The sequence below is a fragment of the Scatophagus argus genome, chromosome 21 (genome assembly GCF_020382885.2).
Source record: "Scatophagus argus isolate fScaArg1 chromosome 21, fScaArg1.pri, whole genome shotgun sequence".
Taxonomy (NCBI): Eukaryota; Metazoa; Chordata; class Actinopteri; family Scatophagidae; genus Scatophagus; species Scatophagus argus.
Window position 1 is genome coordinate 2,625,923 of NC_058513.1, and position 23,203 is coordinate 2,649,125.

The 23,203-nt window shown below is 43.5% G+C and overlaps 1 protein-coding gene across 5 annotated transcripts in view; it reads right to left on the reverse strand.

Annotated features, from left to right (window-relative positions):
* The window catches only part of LOC124052195 (caskin-2-like), a 50,945-nt gene that overhangs the window by 1,992 nt on the left and 25,750 nt on the right, over positions 1–23,203 (reverse strand). For 2 of the 5 annotated variants that reach the window (XM_046376151.1, XM_046376152.1), the window contains exons 4-21: positions 21,276–21,373; positions 19,623–19,768; positions 19,044–19,139; positions 17,506–17,639; positions 15,138–15,246; positions 14,795–14,903; positions 14,565–14,659; positions 12,702–12,819; positions 11,018–11,146; positions 10,374–10,460; positions 8,807–8,973; positions 8,384–8,465; positions 5,622–5,695; positions 5,422–5,532; positions 4,424–4,525; positions 3,799–3,937; positions 574–2,820; positions 222–450 (exon numbers count right to left, since the gene is read on the reverse strand). In XM_046376151.1, coding sequence (XP_046232107.1) covers positions 222–450; positions 574–2,820; positions 3,799–3,937; positions 4,424–4,525; positions 5,422–5,532; positions 5,622–5,695; positions 8,384–8,465; positions 8,807–8,973; positions 10,374–10,460; positions 11,018–11,146; positions 12,702–12,819; positions 14,565–14,659; positions 14,795–14,903; positions 15,138–15,246; positions 17,506–17,639; positions 19,044–19,139; positions 19,623–19,768; positions 21,276–21,373 — 4,272 coding nt within the window. The remainder of the gene's footprint in view (positions 1–221; positions 451–573; positions 2,821–3,798; positions 3,938–4,423; positions 4,526–5,421; positions 5,533–5,621; positions 5,696–8,383; positions 8,466–8,806; positions 8,974–10,373; positions 10,461–11,017; positions 11,147–12,701; positions 12,820–14,564; positions 14,660–14,794; positions 14,904–15,137; positions 15,247–17,505; positions 17,640–19,043; positions 19,140–19,622; positions 19,769–21,275; positions 21,374–23,203) is intronic. The other 3 variants (XM_046376153.1, XM_046376155.1, XM_046376154.1) reach the window with 3 other exon arrangements.

Consider the following 23,203-nt stretch of genomic DNA (forward strand, 5'->3'; position numbering starts at 1 on the left):
TTAACTGCAGTTCATCTGAATCTGCAAAGTAACTTTATTTAGTGTAGCTCTGAATATCGGTCACAGTTATCTTTGATTGCTTATAATCAGTATCAGTGATGAAATAAGATGAAATAAATCAGTCATTCCATGAGCCATACATTGTATATTAAAGTTTAAACTGTGAAAGGAGATTTTATGGAGTGCACAACCACCCTACAGAGTGGGTATGTAGTCCTTACCCGTCCACACTGCTGTCCTGTGCCAGTTTGTTCTCCACCACTTTGAGAGCAGCTTCCAGTGATGTACTGGTTTTCTCCAGCCTCTTCTGGGCCAGCACCTCCAGACCGGCTGCACCGTCCAGGGGTGTCCCTGCCTGACACAGTAATGTTGAGATTGGGTGCGAAGAGGCTGAAGCTGGAGAGGATGGAGCAGCAAACGCAATGTTCTGGACCATGGCGGGGCTCGGCCCTGAGGGACAAGAAATGAGGAGATGATCTATCATCCAAAGTACAGGCATTTCTTGTGAAAATACAATTCTTTCATGAGGCAGATACGGTCAAAAAGCAAGCTGAGTTTACTATTCAGGGTTACCTGCTGTTGACGTCGAGGCTACGCTGGGCTGCGGGAGTCTCGATGCAGACAAAACAGCTGCTTTCTGTGGACTCTCTGGTTTGGACATCACTGGCTGTGGGTGTTTCACAGGTTTGGGACTGGGCGGACATGTTTGTGTGTGTACGCTGCCACCCACCTTCGGGGAGACTGTGTGAATTTGTACGCTGGTTAGTTTAGGAATGGCGGTTTGTGCACTAGCTTGTACAGAAGAGACTGTTTTCTGGGGGGTTGTTGGTTTGCTGTTAGTGGGCTGTTTGAGAGGACTGCAAGGTTTTGAGGACACTGGAGGTTTGGGGCCTTTTCCCATGGAGCCCACTCTCTGGAAAACATTCCCCACCAGGTGAGATTCATCGTCACGCATAGTGCTGATGTTATTGTGTGTGCGGAGACTGTTGTTTTGCAAATGGTTATCATCTCTGCTGGGAGTGGTAGCCTCCTCAGGCGTCGATGACTCTTTGGGTTTGTGCCGTCTTTTCACTGTGTCAGACTCTTTCAGGTTGAACTCCGGGAGCTCCAGGCTGTTCGGGGTCTGAACTGTACCCTCTGGAGGGGTCTTGACTTCAGCATGTGCTTGGGTGACAACTGCTATCCTGGGCCGCTGTTTGATAGTGAGGTTGCCTTCTTCAGCGAAGGGCAGGTGGTCTCCCGAGCTGTGCTTTGGAGTTGCAGTAGCAATTTTTGATATTCTCTCACTTTTCCTCGCTTTCTCTTCAAGTGTTCCTTCTGTGCCTCCACCACCTTGTCTGTCAGTCTCTACTTCTGTCCTCCTCAAGCCCCCCAGGCTCAGAGCAGGGATAGGTTTGGAGTGCTGTAGGATGAGGTGAGGAGTCATCCCATGTGGAATCGGGGAGGAAATAGGGCTGAAAACAGGTGACACTGGGATATGAGGTGGTGGTATATCTATCCTCCTAGACGGACTGCTGCTGCTTCCCTCTAGCCTGGCTGCAATGCTTCTCACACTGCCTGTGCTTGATGTCTCCACCCCTTCCTTCACCACTGGCTCGACCACTTTCCCATTTCCCGGTTGGCGTGTTGGACTGTCGCTTACGGAGCTCATCCTCTTGGGTGGTGGCGGCGGTGGGCCCTTGCGTCGGGATCGCACGGCAAACGAATGGCTACGGTTGATGTGACGTTGGGCCCCTGTGGCGCTTGTGTGCCCGCGCCCCGGCCTGCGAGACAAGGTGGCGTAAGAGGGCATGGCTGCAGAGGAAGAAGAGTTGCAAGGGGGCGTGATGTCGTCATCTTCATCTGGTTCGCCGTCAGACAGAGCGTAGCGAGTCAGGCTTTGGGCACGCTTCTTGTGCGAGCCTCGCTGGGCATCATTAGCTGCGTTCTGTCCAGGCCGGGGTCCCAGCAGGGGAACGGCTCCAGGCAGAGGCTTGGTAAGCCCCCAAGGAGCCATGTTGGCACCTCCTGCCGGGGCATGGAGGTAACTGAAGGCCTTCTGTGTGGGTGAAGGCTGTGGAGAGGGAGAGGAAGGAGAGGAGGGTGGGTGGTGATGAGGTTGATAGAGGCGGTTAGGGGACTGCATGTGTTTGGCTTTTGGTGGGATGGCTGGGTAAGCAAAGCGAGGCATCTTGCTAGGGGTTAGTGGGGGAGTCAGTGGGGAGAATGGGAGTTTGTTGGGGGTAGCAGACCGACTCTGCTGCTCCCACATCTCTGTGGGTCTCTGTCTACTTCTGCCTCCAGGACTGCTACCTCCATGTTTGGCCTCTTCCCCTGCACCACTCCCCAGACTCTCCTCTGATTGGCTACATACCCTGGCTGAAAATGGTGCAGCTTGGTGATCTTGAGAGTATCTGGAATTTGAATTTCCAGAATTTCCAGAATTCCCTGATCCTCGTGATCGCATGCTAATGCTTTCCTGACTGACCGACATGGCAGATATGGCGGCAGCAGGAGTCACACCCTTAATGCTGAACGCCTCGGCAGCGCCCCCTCCCGCCCTGCCCATCATAGCACTCTGCAGCTCAGCACTCAACTCGCTGTCCTGGAAGGAGAGGAGGGCCCTGGGGGTGCGAGGGGAGGGACAGCAGTCATCAGAAGGAGCGTCAGAGCGACAGTGAGCGTGCACGTTGTGTGTCGGTGTGTGTTCGATGGCCACCAGCTCCAGGGCGGCAGGAGGCTTCCGTCGGAGAGTCCCGCCTCCAGCTCTGTCGGCTTGGTTACGAGAGCGCTGCAGGTCACAAAGTCTCTTCACTGCTAACATTAGCTTCTTCTGATGGCCTGCGACAGAGAGACAGCAGTCATTACAATCTACTGACTGCAGCGCACACAGTGGTAGACTACATAAGTTTCAGCGAACAGCGGCCTCTGCGGGCCGTAAGTGGAAATTACAGGATAACAATGAATTTGCCTTTGATTCCCAAGATTGTCGAGTCATTTGCTTGGAATTGTTGAATGTGAATGTTTTTTCTTCTGTCCATCCTTGAAAACAATAGTTACAAAAAAAATCTTTACTCACTAGTTTTTCTAGGGGATTTTAACTACACCTCTGGGTCTTCTTCATTGGATAAAATTTGCTCTGACATCTCTAAATGCATAAGTTTAAAATAATGTTACTTGTCAAACATCTCTTGTTTAACTTTTGTAATGACACACAATGGCATCAGATGTGCTCCTGTCTTCTTCCCCAGTGTCAGCACATGTTAACACTTCAGAAAAGCAGCTTTTTGATTTACTCCCCAGATCAGTCAATACTGAATACTCTGCCCATGACTACTACTACTACTATTCTGTCTGTGTGAGTATTTGTCAAATCATATGCTGCTAAGGCAAAGTCAGTAACGTAAAGTCACCAATGACAGTTACACAGAATATCTATGTAAAGTTTAGAATCTAAAACTAACTAACTAACCATCCCAAGCAAGCCAGGCAGCAACAAAAAGCAAAGTTTACTGAACAGAGAAAAGCTTCATTTTGGTGCTTAAGAATTCAACTTTTCATTTGTAAGAGGGAAAATGTTATCTCTTCCTTCAAATGTTACATAGTCTCGCTTTTAGGGCTTAAGGATTTTTCTCATGCTACAAAATGTGCAGAAAACCTTTAAATGGAATGGTCTAAAATCAGTGCAAATCACTCATTTCAACTTAGTTAAAATTCATAAAAAAGAAACTATGTGATGTAGGCACAAAAGTGGAGGAGGGTGATGACAAAGTAAAATAAATAAATAAATAAATTTATTACTCTGATCCAATTCCTCACCCAGTTTGGTGATGCCTATCTCCTGCAGGTCCTCCCAGGTGATGTCTTTGACAATAGAGATGGAGTCATAGCCATTGTCACACAACCTCTTCTGGTACTGAGGCAGTCCGATCACACTCAACCACTCACCGAGGTCTGACTGAGCAGCAGCAAACACAACACCAAAAGAGACAGAAAACAACAAGACAAGTTCATCACAAGAGTCATAATCCTCTGGAGGTTGTGATTTGCTGATTTTAAGCAGCAGTTTTAATTGTGTGAGAGAATCCAAGAGAGGTAGTAGTAGGCTTGAGATAGGGGGGTCGGCAGTTTGATTCCCCCACCGGACGGGCAGGAAGAATTTGGGTGTGGTGGAGTGATTAATGACAAAATGCTCCCCTCCCTCCATTAGCTGGCTGAGTGCCCTTGAGCAAGGCACTTATGCCTCAATTGTGCCCTGGGTGCCTGACAGTGGCAGCCCACTGCTCCTGTGTGTGTTTCACTGCATGTAATTTGCCGGGTGTTGCATGTGTGTGTTCAACTAAGGATGGGTCAAATAACGATAAGACGAATTCAGTGTGTGTATGTAAAAATATATACACTGTCAATAAAGCTGATTCTTCTTATATTCGAGGGGTTTTCTCACAGGAATGTAATCAGGCAGCCACTCAGGGATGCTCAGTTTTCCAATTTCCATCGAAATCTTCTTTCGGTGGCCCGGTTTGGTCACTCCGATGGCTGTCAGGTCCTGAAGAATAAAACACATGTAAGAAGCCAATGAAGAGAAAAGAAATGAGGACATTTCATCATTCAGATATCGGCAATTGACTGCTACAGTGCAATGAATATTCATTTATGTTGACTACAGTCATGCCAACTCAGTTTAAAAATAAACCAGCACAGCACCCAGTGTGTCCTGGTGAATCTCACTCACCGCATTTTCAAGCCAGTAAACTGAACTTGATTGAGGCGAAAATGAGAGGTACCGGTACAATACAATGTCAACAATGTTAATGACAGCAGGCATATGTAGAGTAGTAGACACTGTCCAAGGTGGTTAGAAATGGGCAACAGGGGCGACTATGATGGCTGGAAGTGCTCAACAACCCGACGAAATGAGCAAATAAAATACAACAAAGATGTTGCAAATAAATAAAACAAGCAAACTGAGAGACGTTTAACAACAATAACAACCTAAATGTAAGGTTCCCGCAACCCTGATATAAGTGGTATAGAAAATGGATGGATGGATGTAAGGTTTCCTAGGGGCAGTGAACATTGATGAACTCTGATTACATGGCTCTGATGTTATTAGAGATGCACATCACCTTTACTCCGAGAGCTCCATCTCACATCAGCAATGCTACATCATTTCCCCACAGCGGTGACACGTAGCTGACGTGTTCACTCACTTCAGGGTCCTCTTTAGATCCGCTGTTCTCATTTCTGTATTGCTTTGTTATTTACGTATTTAGAGCTGTCACTTTGATAAATATTTTATATACTGGCAGCCTTCTTTTGAAGGGTTCCTTCATATGTATTTCTGCAGCGCTTGTAGCATTCTTGTGCTACTTGAACATGACGTCTGTGTTCATTTTCACATATTTATTTAAAATTGATTGCTAGTTAACCACATACACACACCTCAGGGGTCATCCTGCTGATGGTGGGTACATCGTATCCAGCGTTAATGAAGTTAGCGGTGTACTGCTCCAACTGGAACTCACACAACCACTGGTAGATGGCCTCAGAGTCCTAACAAAAAGAGAGGAGGATATTTATAAGGCTTCTCTCTCTCGCTCTCTCTCTCTCTCTCTCTCACACACACACTGTACTCGACTTACCTTCCCCTCCAGAAGCTGCTGCGGCCTCACAAAGCCTTTCTGAGGAGTGCCGTTGACCTGCCGACGGGAAACACCTAGACAATACACACCGTCGATCAATCGTACAGGACGACATCCAACAAAAGATGCTTTATTATGAGGGACTACAGGGTCAGCAAACAAAACCCAACCAGAGAAAGTAATCTACGTAAAGCAAGCAAGACTAATACAGTCTGCATTAACCTCAGCCATGTAAGTGAAGCCACGTTGAATCCTCCATGCAGCTGTATGGGTAATGGGGTTTGTTGTTGACTCTTTTCAGGTGAGTAAAGCTGTGCTATCTACCTAATCTGAAACCCACTGAACACACCGATGACTCATCTTTGTGTCAGTCATGACACATTACCACAGATGTGTGAGGAATGCACCTTTCCTCCCATTTTCTCTACCTCTGACTCTCTTTTGCCAGAGGCGAGCGTTTTGTTTTCTCCACCTTTTAATTCTGCTCTTTTGGCCATTCATTATGGCAGGATCTGTCTTTTAATTTTCGCACTTTAAAATAACCTTTATCTATGAAGCAACTTTCAGGACAGTTTAAGTGATGGAAGAGAGAAGAAAGCAAGGTCAAAAAGGTCAAGAGCAAATCATTTGATTTTAGCAAAAAGGAAGAAAAAAAGTATGATTAAGATCAATTTTGTAAATTATGGTCCCATTCAGAGTTAAACAGATTAGAAATGAGGGTATGCTTTGAGTCGTGGCCACTTTGTCAGGACAGAGACATTGCAATGTACCCAGTATATCCAAATATGGTCACTCCTGACTCAAAAAAAAAGGCCATATTGCCAAACTTGAGGCTTTGAACAGTAGTCCACAAACCAATGGGTGACGTCTCCGTCTTGCAATTATTAAAAGGCTATGCTTTCAGTGACATACATAAGAGTGCGCAGAAGTATTAATTAATTTGCTAATTAAGCAAAGAACCTAAGAGCTATTCCTGCTCCTGTGTTACTTTTTCTTTCTTCACTTCACTTTGCTCTGTTTTTCGGGTTCTATTTTCCTCTACTGCGTTGTGAAGGTGAGGGGACCCGGTCTCTCAAAAGAGTCAAACAGCACCAAGTGGAGAGGTATTTTAGGCCTCAGGGCTACAGACAAACACAAAGCGCTTTGTGGATCAAGATGTGGGCTGCTCCTCACTAAGTCCAACAGTTACACTTCTTTAAATATATATATGCTTTTTTTCTTTGTTCTTTTTTTTTGATTTGTATTTTGCGCCTGAATAACAACAGGGAGGGGAAAAAAAAAAAATCACAGAAAATTCAGCATCAGTCTGTCTGGAGCATTTCCTCTGCTTTCATCTACACTGTCTCACTGCCTACACATCACAGTGTCAGTGAATAAACATAATAAACTTTGAGGTGAGTAGACTCCTCAGTCTAGTGACAGAACTAGCTGATCCCCTGCAGCCCTGACTAAACACCAAACATCCCATTAAATCCATACATGACTTCTTACCCTTCAGGAGGAACGAGAGCGGCAGGGCTCCTGATGTTTGGCATTTCATCCTTCATGAGGAGCAGACAATTTTCTTCAACTCTTGTTCATTAAACAAATATGTTTTTGCTTTTTCAGTTCCTGCTACTGTCTCCTCCCTCCGACCCCTCCCTCCCACTCCTTGTTTCTCTTCCCCTTCGCTTTAACCCTCCTTTCTGTTCAGCCTGAGATCCTCTGCTTTATCCAGCACATCGGTCCTTAACACTTTCAAAGACCCCCCTCGGCAGGAACAGAATACCAGAAACAAGTGCACTTTTTAATGTTTCTGCACCTGTCAAGCACATCTAACGGCGTGCGAAGGCAGACATTTTCAAGTCTTTGGTGTTTTCTTAGAGAGGTAACTGGGTGCTTTTATGGGTTGCGTGGTTGAGAGGAGTTTGTGATTTTATTAGTTTCTGTGGTGAGGTGAGGTAAGCCTTCCATCTCATTTCCTTTCAGACTGACCGCAATAACAGCTCAATCTGCAGAACAAATGCACTACTGCTACATTTATCTTTAATCACATTCCTCCAGTACAAGTAGCCACACTTGCTTTCCCATGAAGTAAACCTTTGAAATGAGTTCCAGAATGTCTCAGGAAATACAGTGACTTAGTTTTCTTACACTGGCATCATTTCAAGACAGATCAAAAATATTCTAATTCTCCAAAATAATAATAATTATTAGGACAGCCGTTTAGACGAAACATCTGAGATTTTGATCTGGGGAAAAAGTCATAACTTTACTGTTAGCAGAATTTTGGGATATTGAAAGGAAATGAAACAACATAATGTATGTTATGAATCTATAAGACATATTTTGAGACAGTAATGAAAGCACAACAGGGCCTTCACGACTCGCGGGGGATGGAAGGCCTCTGGATGAGACGGAAAGTTAACTAACCAGTGCCTTCCCTACCTCAGATCACAGCCTACTTTCTAAGCTTTTAAGTGGATGCAGTGGAACACACCGCCCCAAACGGCGCTAACTGTAGCAGGATTATAATGCTCCGAGCAGGGGTAAGCAGAAGTGACACCTTCTGCAGACACAGACGGTCATACAAAAGTGCTAAGTAAGTAACTATACCGTGCGTATGGACTGTCAGGAAATTCTGCCCAATCATAGCACACATAGCACATGTGCTTTCACAGCAACCGTTCCATTGTGTTACCATGACTGTCCTCTCATAACATCATGAGTGTTTTTTTTTTTAGTCGAAAGGAGCAGCGAAAGAGGAGAGGGGCAGTACAGACCTGTGGTTCCATCTGCCTGTTTGTTGTGGTCTAGTGCTGCAATGTGGAGATGGTCTCCTGATTCACCAGCAGGGGGAGCCAGCTGCATGCAAAAAAAAAAACAAAAACAAAACAAAACATGAAGGTAGACAAAAATGAAAAAACGCAGCTGAATCTTCAGGATTACACTGCAGATTTACACTTATACACTGCAGACAATATCTGCCATGGCAGGTCAGATCATAAGGTATGAAAATCATTCTGCTTAAACAGGTGTGTTAGAATGACAATGTCTGAGCACCACATTAGTTTAGAAGGCTTCTGTATGCCGTCTTCTAGATTCTTATAAACAGCACTGGAAATGGAAACTTTTTACACATTAACATGGACTGAACATCCTGCATACAGTCTGAGGAACAGCACATGTGTTTGGCCTGCTCTTACTTGCAGGTGCTCTCCCTGGTCATTGTGAGCAGATCTAACCTTGCCGGTGTCAGCATTGTGTCGATTCTGAGCCCCATTCTGTTTGTGACCACTCTCTGAGCTCTGGCCACTACCGGCGCTGCGGCTGCTGCCCACACTGCCGGCACTGCCAACGCTGTTTCTGTCACCTGAGGGGGAGAGAAAGAGAAACAAAAAGCGGGAAAAAAAAAAGAAACAGAAAAGACAGAAAGAGGTTGTGATGTAAAATGAGACTTGCAGAAAATCCGAGTTACGAAATCAGGACAGAGGGCAAGTTGTAAGGTGTACTTTGTAGCCAAAGGTATGTGGTCTGAGTACACAGCAGGGATTAGCAAGTCCTATTCACACCTAAATGATTAGCTTGAGATATTAGGAAATACCCTTATTTGTTTTCTTCCTGAATGAGAACTTTGAGACATACCCAGGTATGGAGTACAGACTGGGAGGAGCTTAGTTTAGCTTAGCTTAGCATAAAAACTGGGAGCAGATAGAAACAGGCAAGAGGTTTATCAACGAGTCTGAAGCTCGACCGACCTTCTTTCAGCTCACAAATTAACAGAAATGTATAAACGACTACTTGTGATTTTCAGGAGGACTTTTTCTTGACAAAAACAGTTTATCCAGACAAACAGATTATATATATATATATATATATATATATTATATATATAATATAACAGATTAGAGTATAGATTAAGCAAATAAGATGCAACATGTTAATGCATTTATGCAAAGCTAAAAAACAAAAACGTTTTTTTAAATATCAAATTCCTTTAAAATTTTTGTTAGCCTGCAAAAAATAGCAGCTAGATTACTAGTTTCAAATTAAGAAGCAGTTATAGATTACATCTCTTTGCTTATGAAAAAGAAAACTTCCAAATTCCATTATGCAGCATTAGAAGAAAAGACTTGTTTTTCCTGTGCAGGGTGGAGGTAGTTCAATTCAATTCAGTTTATTTATATAGCGCCAATTCACAACAAAAGTTATCTCATGACACTTTCCAATTAGAGCAGGTCTAGACCAAACTCTTTAATTAAATTTTGTAATACAGAGAACACAACATTCCCCTATGAGCAAGCACTTGGCGAAAGTGGTGAGGAAAAACTGCCTTTTAGAATGAAGAAACCTCGGAGCAGACCCCGGCTCTAAATGGGCGGCCATCTGCATTGACCAGTTGGGTTGAGAGACGGGGGGTGGTGAGAGAAGGAGTATACAAACAGAGATGTTATACCTGCAAGCTACAAAAACCTGAGGCGACAGACAGAGGCAGCAGAGGAGTAAAAGAAAAGGCTCGAAAGGAAGTGCTGCTCACTTACCATTGTGTCCTGCTGCCAGACAACTATAGTTGGGGTTAATGGATTATTAGGGGTTTGGGTGGCAGTGGGGGTTTGTAGGATTTGCAGGGTAGCATGGTAAGGTCAAGACTTTGGGACATAAAGGGATAAAGATGGGAATAAGCTTCTTTAAAGAGGCACGGTTTATCGGAATGGCTGGGATGGGATCTGGTCTACAGGTTCACACAGGGCCTGAGGGATCACACACCCTTACCAGTGGGAGAGCTCCTGAGGACCCAAATGTCCTGAGTGGGGCTAGCAGGACTAGCTGGGGCTGAGAGCTGACTGTCAGGTAGAGCACCTAACAAACACACACACACACACTTTAGACACACTCACTGTATACCCAACATACTGTAGCTGGGAGAGGACCTATCAAGCCAACACTGAGCACCAGAGGACTGATCGAGAAGAGACTGGGATCAGGGTGCTGTTTGGGAGGGAAATGTGAAACCTGAGAACATGGACTGATTATGAGAAGATGGACCCATGGGCACATACATGCTCCTTCCACATAGGAGCAAGACTTCAAGGCTAAAAGAGACAAAAACAACTACAAACACTACAGCCATGTCATTTCTGGCCAGTTTGTATCTCTTTTTAGCACTTTTATTTCTTTTTGTGGTTATCTTTGAGGTCATTTAGTTTGTGTTGTTGTGGTTGTGTGCTGTCTCTTATTAGTAATTTCAAATAGTGGCTCTAGCCAAAGGGGCCCCCTGACCCCTTGGGCCCCTGGGTCTGTGCCTTGTAGGCTCACTCACTAATCCATGCTTACCTTAGAGATCATGAAAGCGTCAGAACTTTTGAACAGAAACCAAGCAGATGGGAGGAAGTTGGAGATTGTGTGTGTGTGTATACCTGTGGGATCACAGCCCTGGCTGTATGAGTCGTCAGTCTGAAGGGCGGGGCCGTGGCTCGAGGGAGGAGCTCTGGATGCAAACTGGTGTCGTTGACAATGTATTGAGGCTTGACGGGAAAGGGTGCCCCCTATGGTCAGTGAGACAAGTTGGGACTGAGGCTGGCATGCATGAATGAGGGAAATGAACTTCACGTACATGCTTGTGTGTTTGTTAGTTTGAACTGCATGCACAAGTATGGGAGTACTGTAACTGTACAGTAGACTATAAGGCTGTAAAAAAAACAAAAAAACAACACCTTTTTGAAGTCTGGTGAGCTGATTATGAACTTTATCATGTATTTTTGTTCAATGGATATATGGAACAACAGCTAAAAAGGGCAAATTCACTGTAAATCCCCTCTGGTGTTACATAAGAAGCTGCTGAATGGGAGTGTAAGATCACCAGCGACGCTGAAAGGGCTTACTTTTCCCTTGTGTGTTGTTGGTTCACAGTTACTGACACCACTGACATTATCACAGAGCTCAAGCACACACACACACACACATGCTCTCAGACACTGCTGAGTTTGCCTCATAAGCAAAAAGCCTGTCATCTACTTAAAGTCAAACTCTCTTTCTCTTGTCTCTCTTTCTTTCAAGAATGAACGGGCAGACACACACACACACACACACACACAATATCCCAGTGTAGACTGTAAGGGCTTTAGCACTGAGCTGACACTTCGCAATCTGGTCATAGTAATCCTATTAATGTGTGTCTGTGTGTGTGCCTGGGTTGTTGAGGACCTAGCATTGAAGTGTTTAAGTTTGTGCGTGTGCATCTATGTCTGCTGTGGTCACTGGACCCCTCACTGTGCTCGTCCCTCTGTTTGAACGCCAGTGGCTTTACAGCGGCAAAACAAGCAGGGGGATCATATTTCTTTTATTCACAGGGATTAAATCAGATGATTTAAAAGCACGCTGAATCCTCCAGTGATCATGCACACCAACATGACAGACCCTGCTTGTGTACGAGTGCCGTGAATCGAAATATATTCTTAGCCCAGATATAAGCAGTGCACTGGGTTAAGTTAGGCCCTTTTAATGCCACTCCGTCAGCTCAAGTCCACAGCGTGTCAAGGTCTAATCTGATCCTGTGACAAAGTTACCACAGTCAGGGTTGGATATAGTAAACATTTATTCTTGCTGTACAGCCCCTCTTATACTCTCTGTGCATTATGCAATACACCCAGTTTGCTCTATGTTCAGTGCACACAGTGAACTAAACTCCATGACAACCAAGCTCCAGCGTCAGGTAGTTTTTCTTTGCTCATCTGAGTGAACACAACATTATTTAAGATCACATAGACCACTTACATTACTGGTGCAAATTCCTGAACAAATTACTAAAGGTTACTAGAACTAATTGACTTGTACTGACCCTGAGGGATGTAAGACTCCATTTGTAAGTAGTAGCTTGTATAAAGTAAAATAAGTAACTACAGCTGTCACTGTGTAAAAAGTACAGTATTTCCCTAATGTAATATAAGATAAGATAAGATAATATTCAAATAAAGTATCTCTAATTTGGACTTCTGTGTAGTGCATGAATAAATACTGCATACTGGGATACTTTTCTCCGCTGAGTGTATTTTAAGTTTAAGCAGGTGCTTTTTTTTTTTTTTTTTTTTTTTTTTTGACTACCTGCTCGTCTGCTGAGGACCTCCACCACCGAAGGGGGAAAGAAGCCCACCCGGTCCGTGCCCCGCTGGGTGTCATGGATGTGACCTTTCCAGCGGCCGTCTGGGTGTTGCTCCAGGACCTGACACCAACAAATCATGAGTACACTTTAGCTGAAATGTTTGTGTCGCTGCAAACAGCATTAGCCTCGCTACGATTCACAATCACATTAGACCAAACTATAACAGCCGCTAACAAATGGTTTCAGTGATGTGAAGACCGAGAGGTTTGATTAAAGAGAGAGAGAAAAAAAAAGGAACTTTCCAAACATTTTCCCTTGTCAAACGTACATCAACTCTAAGTACGTGTGTGGCATGCGACTCCTCCAGGCATGCTTTTGAGACCATAATGAGAGAGCCAATGAGCTGGAAATACACAGTCTGTTCATTGTGAGTGTTAACAAAATGCCCAAAGAGCTGTGCCGTCTGACAGGATACCACACAACAACAACGTACGAGTTCATACAGGAGTGTGGGATGTCACAATAGATTGTACAAAGCTATCAGAATACACGGCAGTAAGCACATAAACACACGCAAATGGGCACCCACACAAATCTGTGCAAACTGTGTGTGTGTGTGTGTGTGTGTGTGTGTGTGTGTGTAGGGGAATGAACAAACAAGTTGATAATGAGAGAGTGACAGCGGCAAGTTTGTGCCTGTTTCTCTGCTGTGGTCTCCTGCTCAGGGTACACATAATTACCCTGTAACATCCCACACAAATCCTAACAACACACACAAAAGTCTTGAGGATATCATCACTGTGATTCCCCTCAAAAATGAATGGGCAGAGTAAAGCAGCTGCAGGCAGGTACAAACTGAATTTCAGCTGAAATGATTTTACAGTAGCTTCCCTACTATGGAAATGGAACATGGTCCACCTGCAAATGACAAGGAGTACAGTAATTCCTGCATGGTGGCAAGACACACAACAAGCCTTCACTTGGGAAAGGTGCAGCAAGCAGAGCGTATGATATGAAGTGAGTTCGTCCGTCACTCATCCATCTCACAAAAAAGATCAGTTTTCACAAACATTTTCAACCTGCAAACCAAGAGGTAACAGCTTGGGATTTTACACTCCACAGCCCAGATGTTTTGACAATGCATACTTACAAAAAAAACCCACACATTTCCTATATATAAACAGAATGAAAACTGTGTAGTGAGGATGTATGAGTCTCTCCTGACCATGTGTATACAGTTTATAGAATGGCTGGAAAATTATATGTTAAGGTGAAGACTGAATCTAGCAAAAAAGCAATTATTCTTTGTTTTTAGCCAGTTTTGCTGATTGCTTAACAGAGACGTGTAAAATGCTAAATTTTACTTCATTAATTTCATCTTTCTTTTTATTTCAATGTGACCCAGCCTGTGAACTATCCCTCTTCTCTCCCATTCTCTCCATGGACAGGTCAAGACAAGATCGGCAAAGCAGATGCAAGTTTTGACATGAAAATAGGAGATAAAGGGGCGGCGTTGTGCACATGCACTTTTGGTCATGGACCCACACAGAGTTTCATGCATCCCAGCCAGAGTCTGGTTTTTATATTTCTATACGCCACACATTGCCTTGCCACTACACATTGCTGTCAGATTCACCGCAAAAGTCAGATCAAAATTCCATGCATAGAGACCTTAAAATAACATATAAACAAGTGCATTACAAACAAAGCTAACAAAGGGTAAAAGGGTAAAAAAGTGAAGTTGTTACTGGGGCCACTGTTGACAATTTAGCTATGAGTATAGCAGAACTCTCAAGAGTATACTGCACAGTGAACTTATTTATTTAGTGTAGTAGTCAGCCATTAAAGAGACAAAAAACAAGTACCATAATAAGATCTCCAGCCCGGAGGTTAAGAGCAGTGGGGTCGTGGAGGTTCCAGTAGTCCTTCACCGCTCTGACCTGGAGTGAGCTCGATGCCTCTGCACAGACACAGAAGACACGCAAACGTCATCAAAAGGCTCCTTTTGCCCTCACTCTTTGCCGCTTAGCAGCCGCTGTTGCCTCTACCGCCATCTCAACCAAAAATCAAAATTTCAGAAATAAGAGCTACTAACCTCTGAGCAGCTGTTTGATTTCTCTACTGGCTGTGGAGGTGGTGAACTGGTTGACGATGTCCAAAGCTGTCTGGTTGTAAGTGTTGCGCATGTTCACATTGATGCCCGCCTAAGACACAGACACACACACAGACACACACTGCGGGATTACCGTGGCTAAGATGCACTTTTAAAACAAATCCTCCCTCAGATGACTGCCTCCTTTATTTAAGAATAACACTAGAATTGCAGTGTGAAGTCGTGCTAGTCTTTCTAGCAACACCTTCGACATAAAAATGTGCGTCAGTCTTCAAAATCCCACATCAGCTGAACTGAAAAACTGAAATGATATTTATATGCTTACATCAAGCAGCAGTCGCACAACTTCAGTTTTGCCATAGAGGGCGGCCTCATGCAGCGACGTCCCTGCTTTGGTGGCTCTGTTGATATCAATACCAGCTTTGAGCAACAACCTAGGAAATCAAAACAGAGACACTCACGTAAAGCCGCAGGCAACTCTCAGAAACAGATTCATCCATTCAGATGTTACAGACATCTGTAACATCTCATTAAGCCATACACCCCCTGCTCATCCACCCACCCAACCCCGTACACACACACAAGCTGACAAATATGTCTCTGGATCTGTAGGAATGCTGATGGTGTCGTATCCAGAGAGCGGCGAAGGAGGAGGGAGGGGAGGAGGAGGTCTTCAGCTTGCTGTGTGAAGGTTGAGTCAGGTTTTGAAGATGTAAACAACGCTGAAGCACTGCTGGAGGATATTAGTTGGATTCATGTGCATGGCATTATCTGAATGTTAACCCACTCCGTGCACATTGTTGCCATCAATGTGCCTGGTGGATGCTACAGTTCTTCCTTATCTGTTACGACATGTTTCCTTTCAACTCAAATCAAATTAAACAATAAGTCCAAATTTTCCCATAAATTCCAACTTTATTCCTAAAAAAAAAATCTAACCCTGATGCTTTTCCTACTACACAACTGCACAGATGTAAACTCAGCCTTTTTGTGGAGCTGACACTAGTTAAAAAGCTTAATGGTGACTTGTGAAATGTGAATGCTACTGAAATGCTCTTGACTTGACAGGATCACACTAAGTGGGACAGCATAGGGATGGGGGTTGGACAAATCGAGGAGAAATATTAAGAGCATGCAGAATGAAAAAAGGAGTCTGAAGCAAACCTATTGTAACCAGCACCTTCTTCCTTTACTCAGCAGCAATACTTTTAATCTTTCTGTGAAACCTTCAGACAGCTGAATGTCTGAATGCTGCCATAAAGCCTCTCCACGTCTGTCCTGCAGATAAGCGGTTGGTTTTCATACTACTTTCATACTCTCTGCATAAACTGCAATGCATGTGTACATTACGTGAAGAATGCTTCAGGGCAAAGTCTCTCAACATGGGCTCTCCTATGCTTTTGAGGATCAAATTTCCTTATGAATTATCCCAATCAAAAAAGAATGACCTTCTTTACAATTCCCGCTCATCACTGTTATATATATATGATACTAAATTAACAACAAAAATCTCCCCTGAGACAAAATCTTATCTCCTGGTTGTCTGTGTGCAAATGTATGCAGCTCCAGTTCTAACCAGATCTAAGAAGCTTCTCCAGCCATACAAACAGCAGGTACTATAAGACGGCTAATGTATAAGTATGGCACTCTTTGAAGAGACATAAATCCCTTGGTGGGAGATGACAGCCAAATTCTGCTGAGTAAACTCTGAATAAACTTCTGTGCTAATGCAGAAAAGGGTTTTTTTTCCTGCTCATGTTTAAAGCTCATCTTTTCTCTTCCATGTCTGCTATTGCAGTTAAGGAGAAGGAGAGGGTATGCAAAGGAAGCCTGATCATTAAGGATGGGAATCATTAGCAAGCATGTCTGAGAGGAAGGGTGGAGATACTTGGCTAAGTGCATACATATTTACACAGATACGCTGGCGTAGAAAAACACATTGAGCCACTCTGAAATATCTGAAAGTGTGAAGTCACAGGGGTTAAATATCACTACAGCATAGAATGTCTGTGTTAGCACCGACGCTAGTGGTTTTGCTCTCTAGAGATAAATGAGCCAAAATGTTTAGCATATGTAGCTGTGAATTAAGGACTGACACATCTATCTACATCTTATTCTGTGTACTATAATGGTGGTAATGGCAGTAGTAATATTAAAAATAGCTCCAGTCCTGCTAATAGTGGTAGACTTAGCAAAAGTAACAGTAGATTCACTAGTGGTAGCGGCCGCAGGTTGTTGAAATAACAGCGATTGTAACAGCGATAACAGCAGCAGTAATGGTGATAGCAGTGGTAACAACAATTGTAGTTAGAGTAGTACCAATAGTAATGGTGGTTACTGGCAGCATACGTCGTAGCAGCTGTAATTGTAACCGTAGTAGCCCTGACAGCTATGGCGGTTACAACTTTACTAGTTATAAAAGTAGCCGCATCATTGTTGGTAGAGACATTACAAGTAGCTGCAGTGGAGTAATAGCAGCCACTGTAACGGTGGCACTGCAGTGGTTGAAGCAGGAGTGGCAGAAGAAGCAGTACTGGCAGCAGTAGCATTAGCATAAAGCAAGGTATCAGCTGTAAGCTATGCCATAGCAGTCACTGTGGTTGAAGTAGACAGAAACAAGACATGAAGTAAACAGACATGTGATAGAACTCTATTGCAGTAAATATCCACACTGCTCAAAGCTGTGAGCTTACTTGATGATGTCTTTGTGTCCGTTCCTGGCTGCTAGGTGGAGAGGGGTGGTGGATGGATAGTCAGGGCTGTCGTGCCCTCCCTCCCCTTCTAACAGCGCTGCCACCATGTTACTGCTTAACAGCAGCTGAGCCACCTAACGAGAAATCAAAGACACCAAAATGAAGTTCAGATGTAGTAGGCTCTGAGAACAGAAGAGTGGCAGAATGAGGGCACGAATTTCAGCATTAGTAATAATTGAATATACAGTATATGCAAACCCAAGCAATCTGAGGTTGTGTCATAAGAGTATATGGATTGAATAATATACTGAATATGGTAACTTATATATAGGGTCAAGTTAGTGCACTGAGGCTTATCCACTACTCAGCAGCTGTCTAAAGATACCACAGCCTCCAATCTCACACACACACACACACACACACGCACACAGAGTCACTCACAAAGTCTGTGTGTCACAAAAACAGCCCAAAGCCTTCTATTCTTTCACAGCTAAACTGCAAACACGGACCAGACGGGAGAACATTTAACAGGCATAGGGAGTGTGTGTGTGTGTGTGTGTGTGTGTCTAATTCTGAATTACAGGGCCAGCTATACATCTCACGGCCAGGCTTATCTGGCGACGTGACAGAGAAATAGTAAAACGCACTGCAATCTGCAATCCCTTCAATGCTACAGTGTGCGTGTGTGAAGCCTATTTTCTTTTTGCTCAAAACAAGCTTAATTTAGCTGGGTCATGTCATCTAAGCCATAGTTCATGTTTGACATAGGCCATCCCCATCTAAAAAGGGCAAAAAGTGCCAAATAGGGTGTTTTGAAATGCAGATAATTGGATTAGGATGACTACATGAATAAAGTTAATCACTAACATGGAGGTTTAGTCTCTCAGCCCCTTTGGTGAAATGTCTCAACAAGTGCTGGATGGATTAGCAGAAAATTTGTTACATATATCCATGATCCCCTGTGGACAAATCCTGGGACAAAATTTGGTACGGACAGCTTATGGTTCCCAGGTGATGCATCTCAATGAATTTGGAGATCCCCCAACTTTTCCTGCAGTGTCACCAAGAGGTTTACATATGTGGTTTTGAGTGAAATTCAGCTATGTGATGGATTGGCAAGAAATCTGGTAAAGAAATTCATATCCCCCCACCAAGGTAATAACTTTGCTGATTCCTTAACTTTTCATCCTTTGTCCAGTGTTTTAGATTATGACCAAAAACATGCTACACAAAGATCAACACGTTAGCTTTGTCATAGTATGTTAATGTTAGCAGTCAGTGCAAGTACAGCCTCACAGAGCTGTTAACATGGCCACACACTCTTGTCCTTAGATACTAATATCAGCCTCAAATGTAAGATCATCCTTTATTGATCCCACAGAGGGAACATTTGAAACTTAAACAAATTACACACATCATATTGATGGTGAGTAATACTTAACGTTGAAAAATGTGTTTGAAAGACCTGACTGATATTCATACACTGGTATTGGTCCCACACACACATACACGAAAACCACACACAAATATTGCCAAACCTTCAGCCTTCCAAACTCGCAAGCCAAATCTAGAGGAGTCTTCTTTGCCTTGTTCATCAGGCAGGGGTTAGACTGGTGCTGCAGCAACATCTCAGACTGAGAGAGAAAGGGAGAAAGGAAACATAAGTGATATCACCTGCGCTCACATGCCAGTCATCGCAACACATTTGGTGTGTGTGAGTGTGTTGATGTTTTGTCTTCAAACACAACAGAGGAACATATGATAGCTCTACTAGGCCTCTGTTCAGGATGGTGTTTGATGGTGTCGTGCTGAAGAGGTCAGGCCTTCCCCGTGGGTTACATGACAGGTTGAGGTGTGTATGCGTCCATGAATATGTGTCTATTCATTAAGACATTCCAGGAGCCAAATAAAAGAGGCTGGAGGAAAGAAACGTCAGCGTTCACTGCCTGTAGACTTGTGAAAAACCTGCGTCATGGCATTAATGGTATTACCTGTATTGTTAGTGGACAATATGGGCTGAGACACAAAGGGGGTTGATTTCAGTGGAATGGGAAGCCTGGTAAGGCACTGGAACTTTGCCTTTGGCAGTTGAAATATCTCTGCGTGTGTGTACCTACCACCTCATAGTGTCCATACTGAGCAGAGAGATGCAACGGTATCTGTCCGTCATGGGAAAGGGAGTTGACTGAAGAGCCGGCTCTCAGTAACAATAAGACTGAGTCTGCTTTTCCCTGCCACGCTGCATAGTGGAGTGGACGCATGCCTACACACAGAAACATGAGTGAGGGAAGGAGCCAGCAAGACAGGAAGGAAGAGGCAGCAAGATGCGCATTAAAAAAAGTACTGCTGACTTTACAGGTCGCAGTCACTTCACTAGTCATGGTGGGTACTGTTGAGCCAGTGAAAACAGTTGTATTATGTGTTCTGTGGCTCTGCAGGAACTTTGCCAACTCTTAGAATATACACCTGATGAAGTCACAGTGACCTCAGCAGGGTTATCTCAACTTGGGCTTGGAAGTTTGCACAGAAATCCTGTATGGGTTAACTGAGCAGGAAGGGTCTAACAAAGGAAACAAAGAAACTACATTATGAGAAGTGTAGGATCAAATGTTTTTTCACCCATATTGGGAAATGAAAGTCAGGACACCAGTGCTGTGGTCTTTATTTCAAGGTAGGCAGCCTGCCTCTACTTTTTTATCAAAAATTAGAACAACTAAAAAAAAAATAAGTAGCCGCACTCACAGTGTAGTATTTGTCTAACAAGTAGAAAATATCAATAAACTTTAGTATCTGCATCACTGTATCGCTCCTCAAAAAACAGTGATTTTTGATTAATTACATGCAAAGATTTGTATCAGCAGCTCATTTTGTGTTGTGTTTAAACCCCTGACTGCTTTATAGCAGTGTTGTAATCTTTCATCAGCCCATTGGCTCTTCACCTCCAACATAAGGTCAACCAAGACAGGAAGAAGTAAGCACATATCGCAAATGTTAGCGGAAAAAACGCAGGTCTGTGAAACAATAGGTCTTGCAGTATTGCAAAATATCGTAATATATTAAATCATAACTCCTGTACTGTGACATGTATTGCATTGTCAGATTCTTGTGTCACTACAGGGAGATAATTTATGAGGATATGCTACTGTCCTTTTACCTGCGCTGATACACAGATGCTTCAGAAAAGCACTTCTATAACGTTAGCACCCTAAATCCTGATTGGCATATCTTGACTAGTTCCTCTGTCTGCACAGTGAGTCCTGAGTGAGTCCTGATGGCTATGGTCATCAAATAGCGTGACATTACATGATGCAACCAGAATGCGCTCCACTCAGCATGCATAAGACCCTGGATTCCAAAACTGACAAGATGGTAGGAAGCATCAAGAGGTGAATTCAACCTTCTAAACGGTCCTCCATAAATCTTTAGCTGACCTCAGAGGCATCACACACATGGTTATGAGCACTCTGGTCTCAGCAGCTGCCACTCCCGCACAAATTCTACTGTATCTGTTCCACTTGGAGTCTGAGGATATTTGCTGTAGCACTTCTGTCACTTCATGGCAGACAAACTTCAAAGTGAATCATATTTATTCATGTGGGTCAAACTTATTTTCAGCTGAGAGTATCAGAAAGCTGTTGAGCAAATTTCAAGCTCAATTTAACCTCCAACTGACTTCCTGAGTGTGAACTTTTTCTTTTTTTTCCCCCTAAGTTATGGGTTTGTCTGGTGACACTAGTGCATCTGGTAAAGCTGTTCTGCCATCACGATACCGTTGATGTCCTTGATATCCACTGTGGCCTGGGCCTCCAGCAGCAGAGACAGCAACTCCGTGGTGCCTGTCAGGGCGGCATGGTGCAGAGCTGAAAAGCTGTGGGCGAGAGACGGAGAGAGAGAGAAACAAAGTGTGGGTGGGTGTGTGGATGGGGGGGTTCAGGGAGAGCAAGAAGGCCATGAGACAGGGAGATGAGAGGGGATATAAATCACAATGATGACTTTACAGCAGGTGAACCCTTTTCAAAACTCCAGACTGAGATATGTGTGTGGGGGTGGGGGTGGGTGTGTGTGTGTGTGTGTGTGTGTGCGTGTTCATATGTGTACATAATGCCATTATAAACTGCAGCGTCGGTTAAGAATTTTTGTGGGTTTTATGGGTGTGCTCCCTGTCCCTACAAGTAAAAGTAAATTCGAAATACATTTATATGTACTGCATGTACATAGGGTATACTAGCGCTTGAACAATTATAAGCCTTAATGGTTCTGACATTCATCCTTTTCCCAATTATTATAATCACTGTTTCTTCAATCTAATTGCTAAATAAAATTAACTCAATGCACTATTTTGTAACTAGTAACTAAAAGAGTCAAGTAAATGTTGTTATTAATGTAGAGTGAAAAGTACAATTTTGGCCTCCAAAATGTAGTGGCGTGGAAGCATAAAGTGAAAGAAAGAGTGTGAAAATCTCAAAATTATACTTAAGTACTGTAATTGTATAAATGTACTTCGTTGCATTCCATCACTGTTATACAGTATGCATCATCTATAGGCAAAGACATGTGTTGTGCATGCTCCCACTTCAAAACTTTAAAATGAGATAAGAATCTCCTGCATGTGTGTGTAGGTATATGCATGAAGGTACACCAGAGTTCTGTGTCTGTGCGCATGCGCGCGTGAGTGCGGGTGTATGTGTCAGGTCAAGGTGTATTTCACAGAGGGAGAAATTAAAGGCATATATTTTTGGCGACGAGTTTCACACAGACAGCGTCTTACAGAGGAGGTGACCCTCCGAGGCAACCCACAAGAAGAGCGGAAACTGGAACACGTGGGGACAAAATAACAACTGCAGGAGAGAGGGCTTTCATGTGAATTTACACAGCCTCAGGCAGCAGTGGAAGCCCTGGGCTCTTGGACACCAGTGGAAATAAACAGCTTGGATGCATTGGGAAAGAGACCTCACTGTGGTTTTCTATTCCACTGTTTATTTTTTTAACCAAAACACAACAAGGAATAAAAAAATATGCTGGATACATATCCTTCCTCATATTTATTTACTTTACACTGATACAGCTATCCTCATAGACTGCAGAAAATATGGACGTTGTCTATCTGACATCACCAACGGGTTTGTGAAGACCTGGTTTTGAAGATCAGGTTTGTGAAGCTCAGTTTGGCAGTGCCAGACTCCACCTATGTCCCAATTAATCCAAAAATGGGTAAAGAGATGGAGCACAGACCTCTTGGATGGCATGTGAGTACAATTAATTAAAAAGCCATATTATCTCTCTGATTTGTATGACAAGTTCCCCAAAAGTCACCCTTACCTAATTTAAACCACTGAATATATTATGTAATATTGCATATCATATATTTGTATATAAAATATATAAAAATACATATATAAAATATATATATATATATAGATATATATATATATATCTATATATAGATATATATATATATATAGTGGAACAACTTGCTTTAGAACCCCCAACTGGCCTTTCACGGAACTGCAGTTTTCGGCACTTCGCCTTGGAGGTTGCCTCTCGTGTTGAGTAAAATGTCACAGGTTCTAAAGTGAGCGCAGAGAGACTTAACCCATTCTGCATCTGGTATTTTTACCTTGTTAGCAATTTGAAAAAAACTTCCTGGTGATACTACAGTACCTATATCACAAAGTGAGATTAGAAAGCAAGCCAGCTA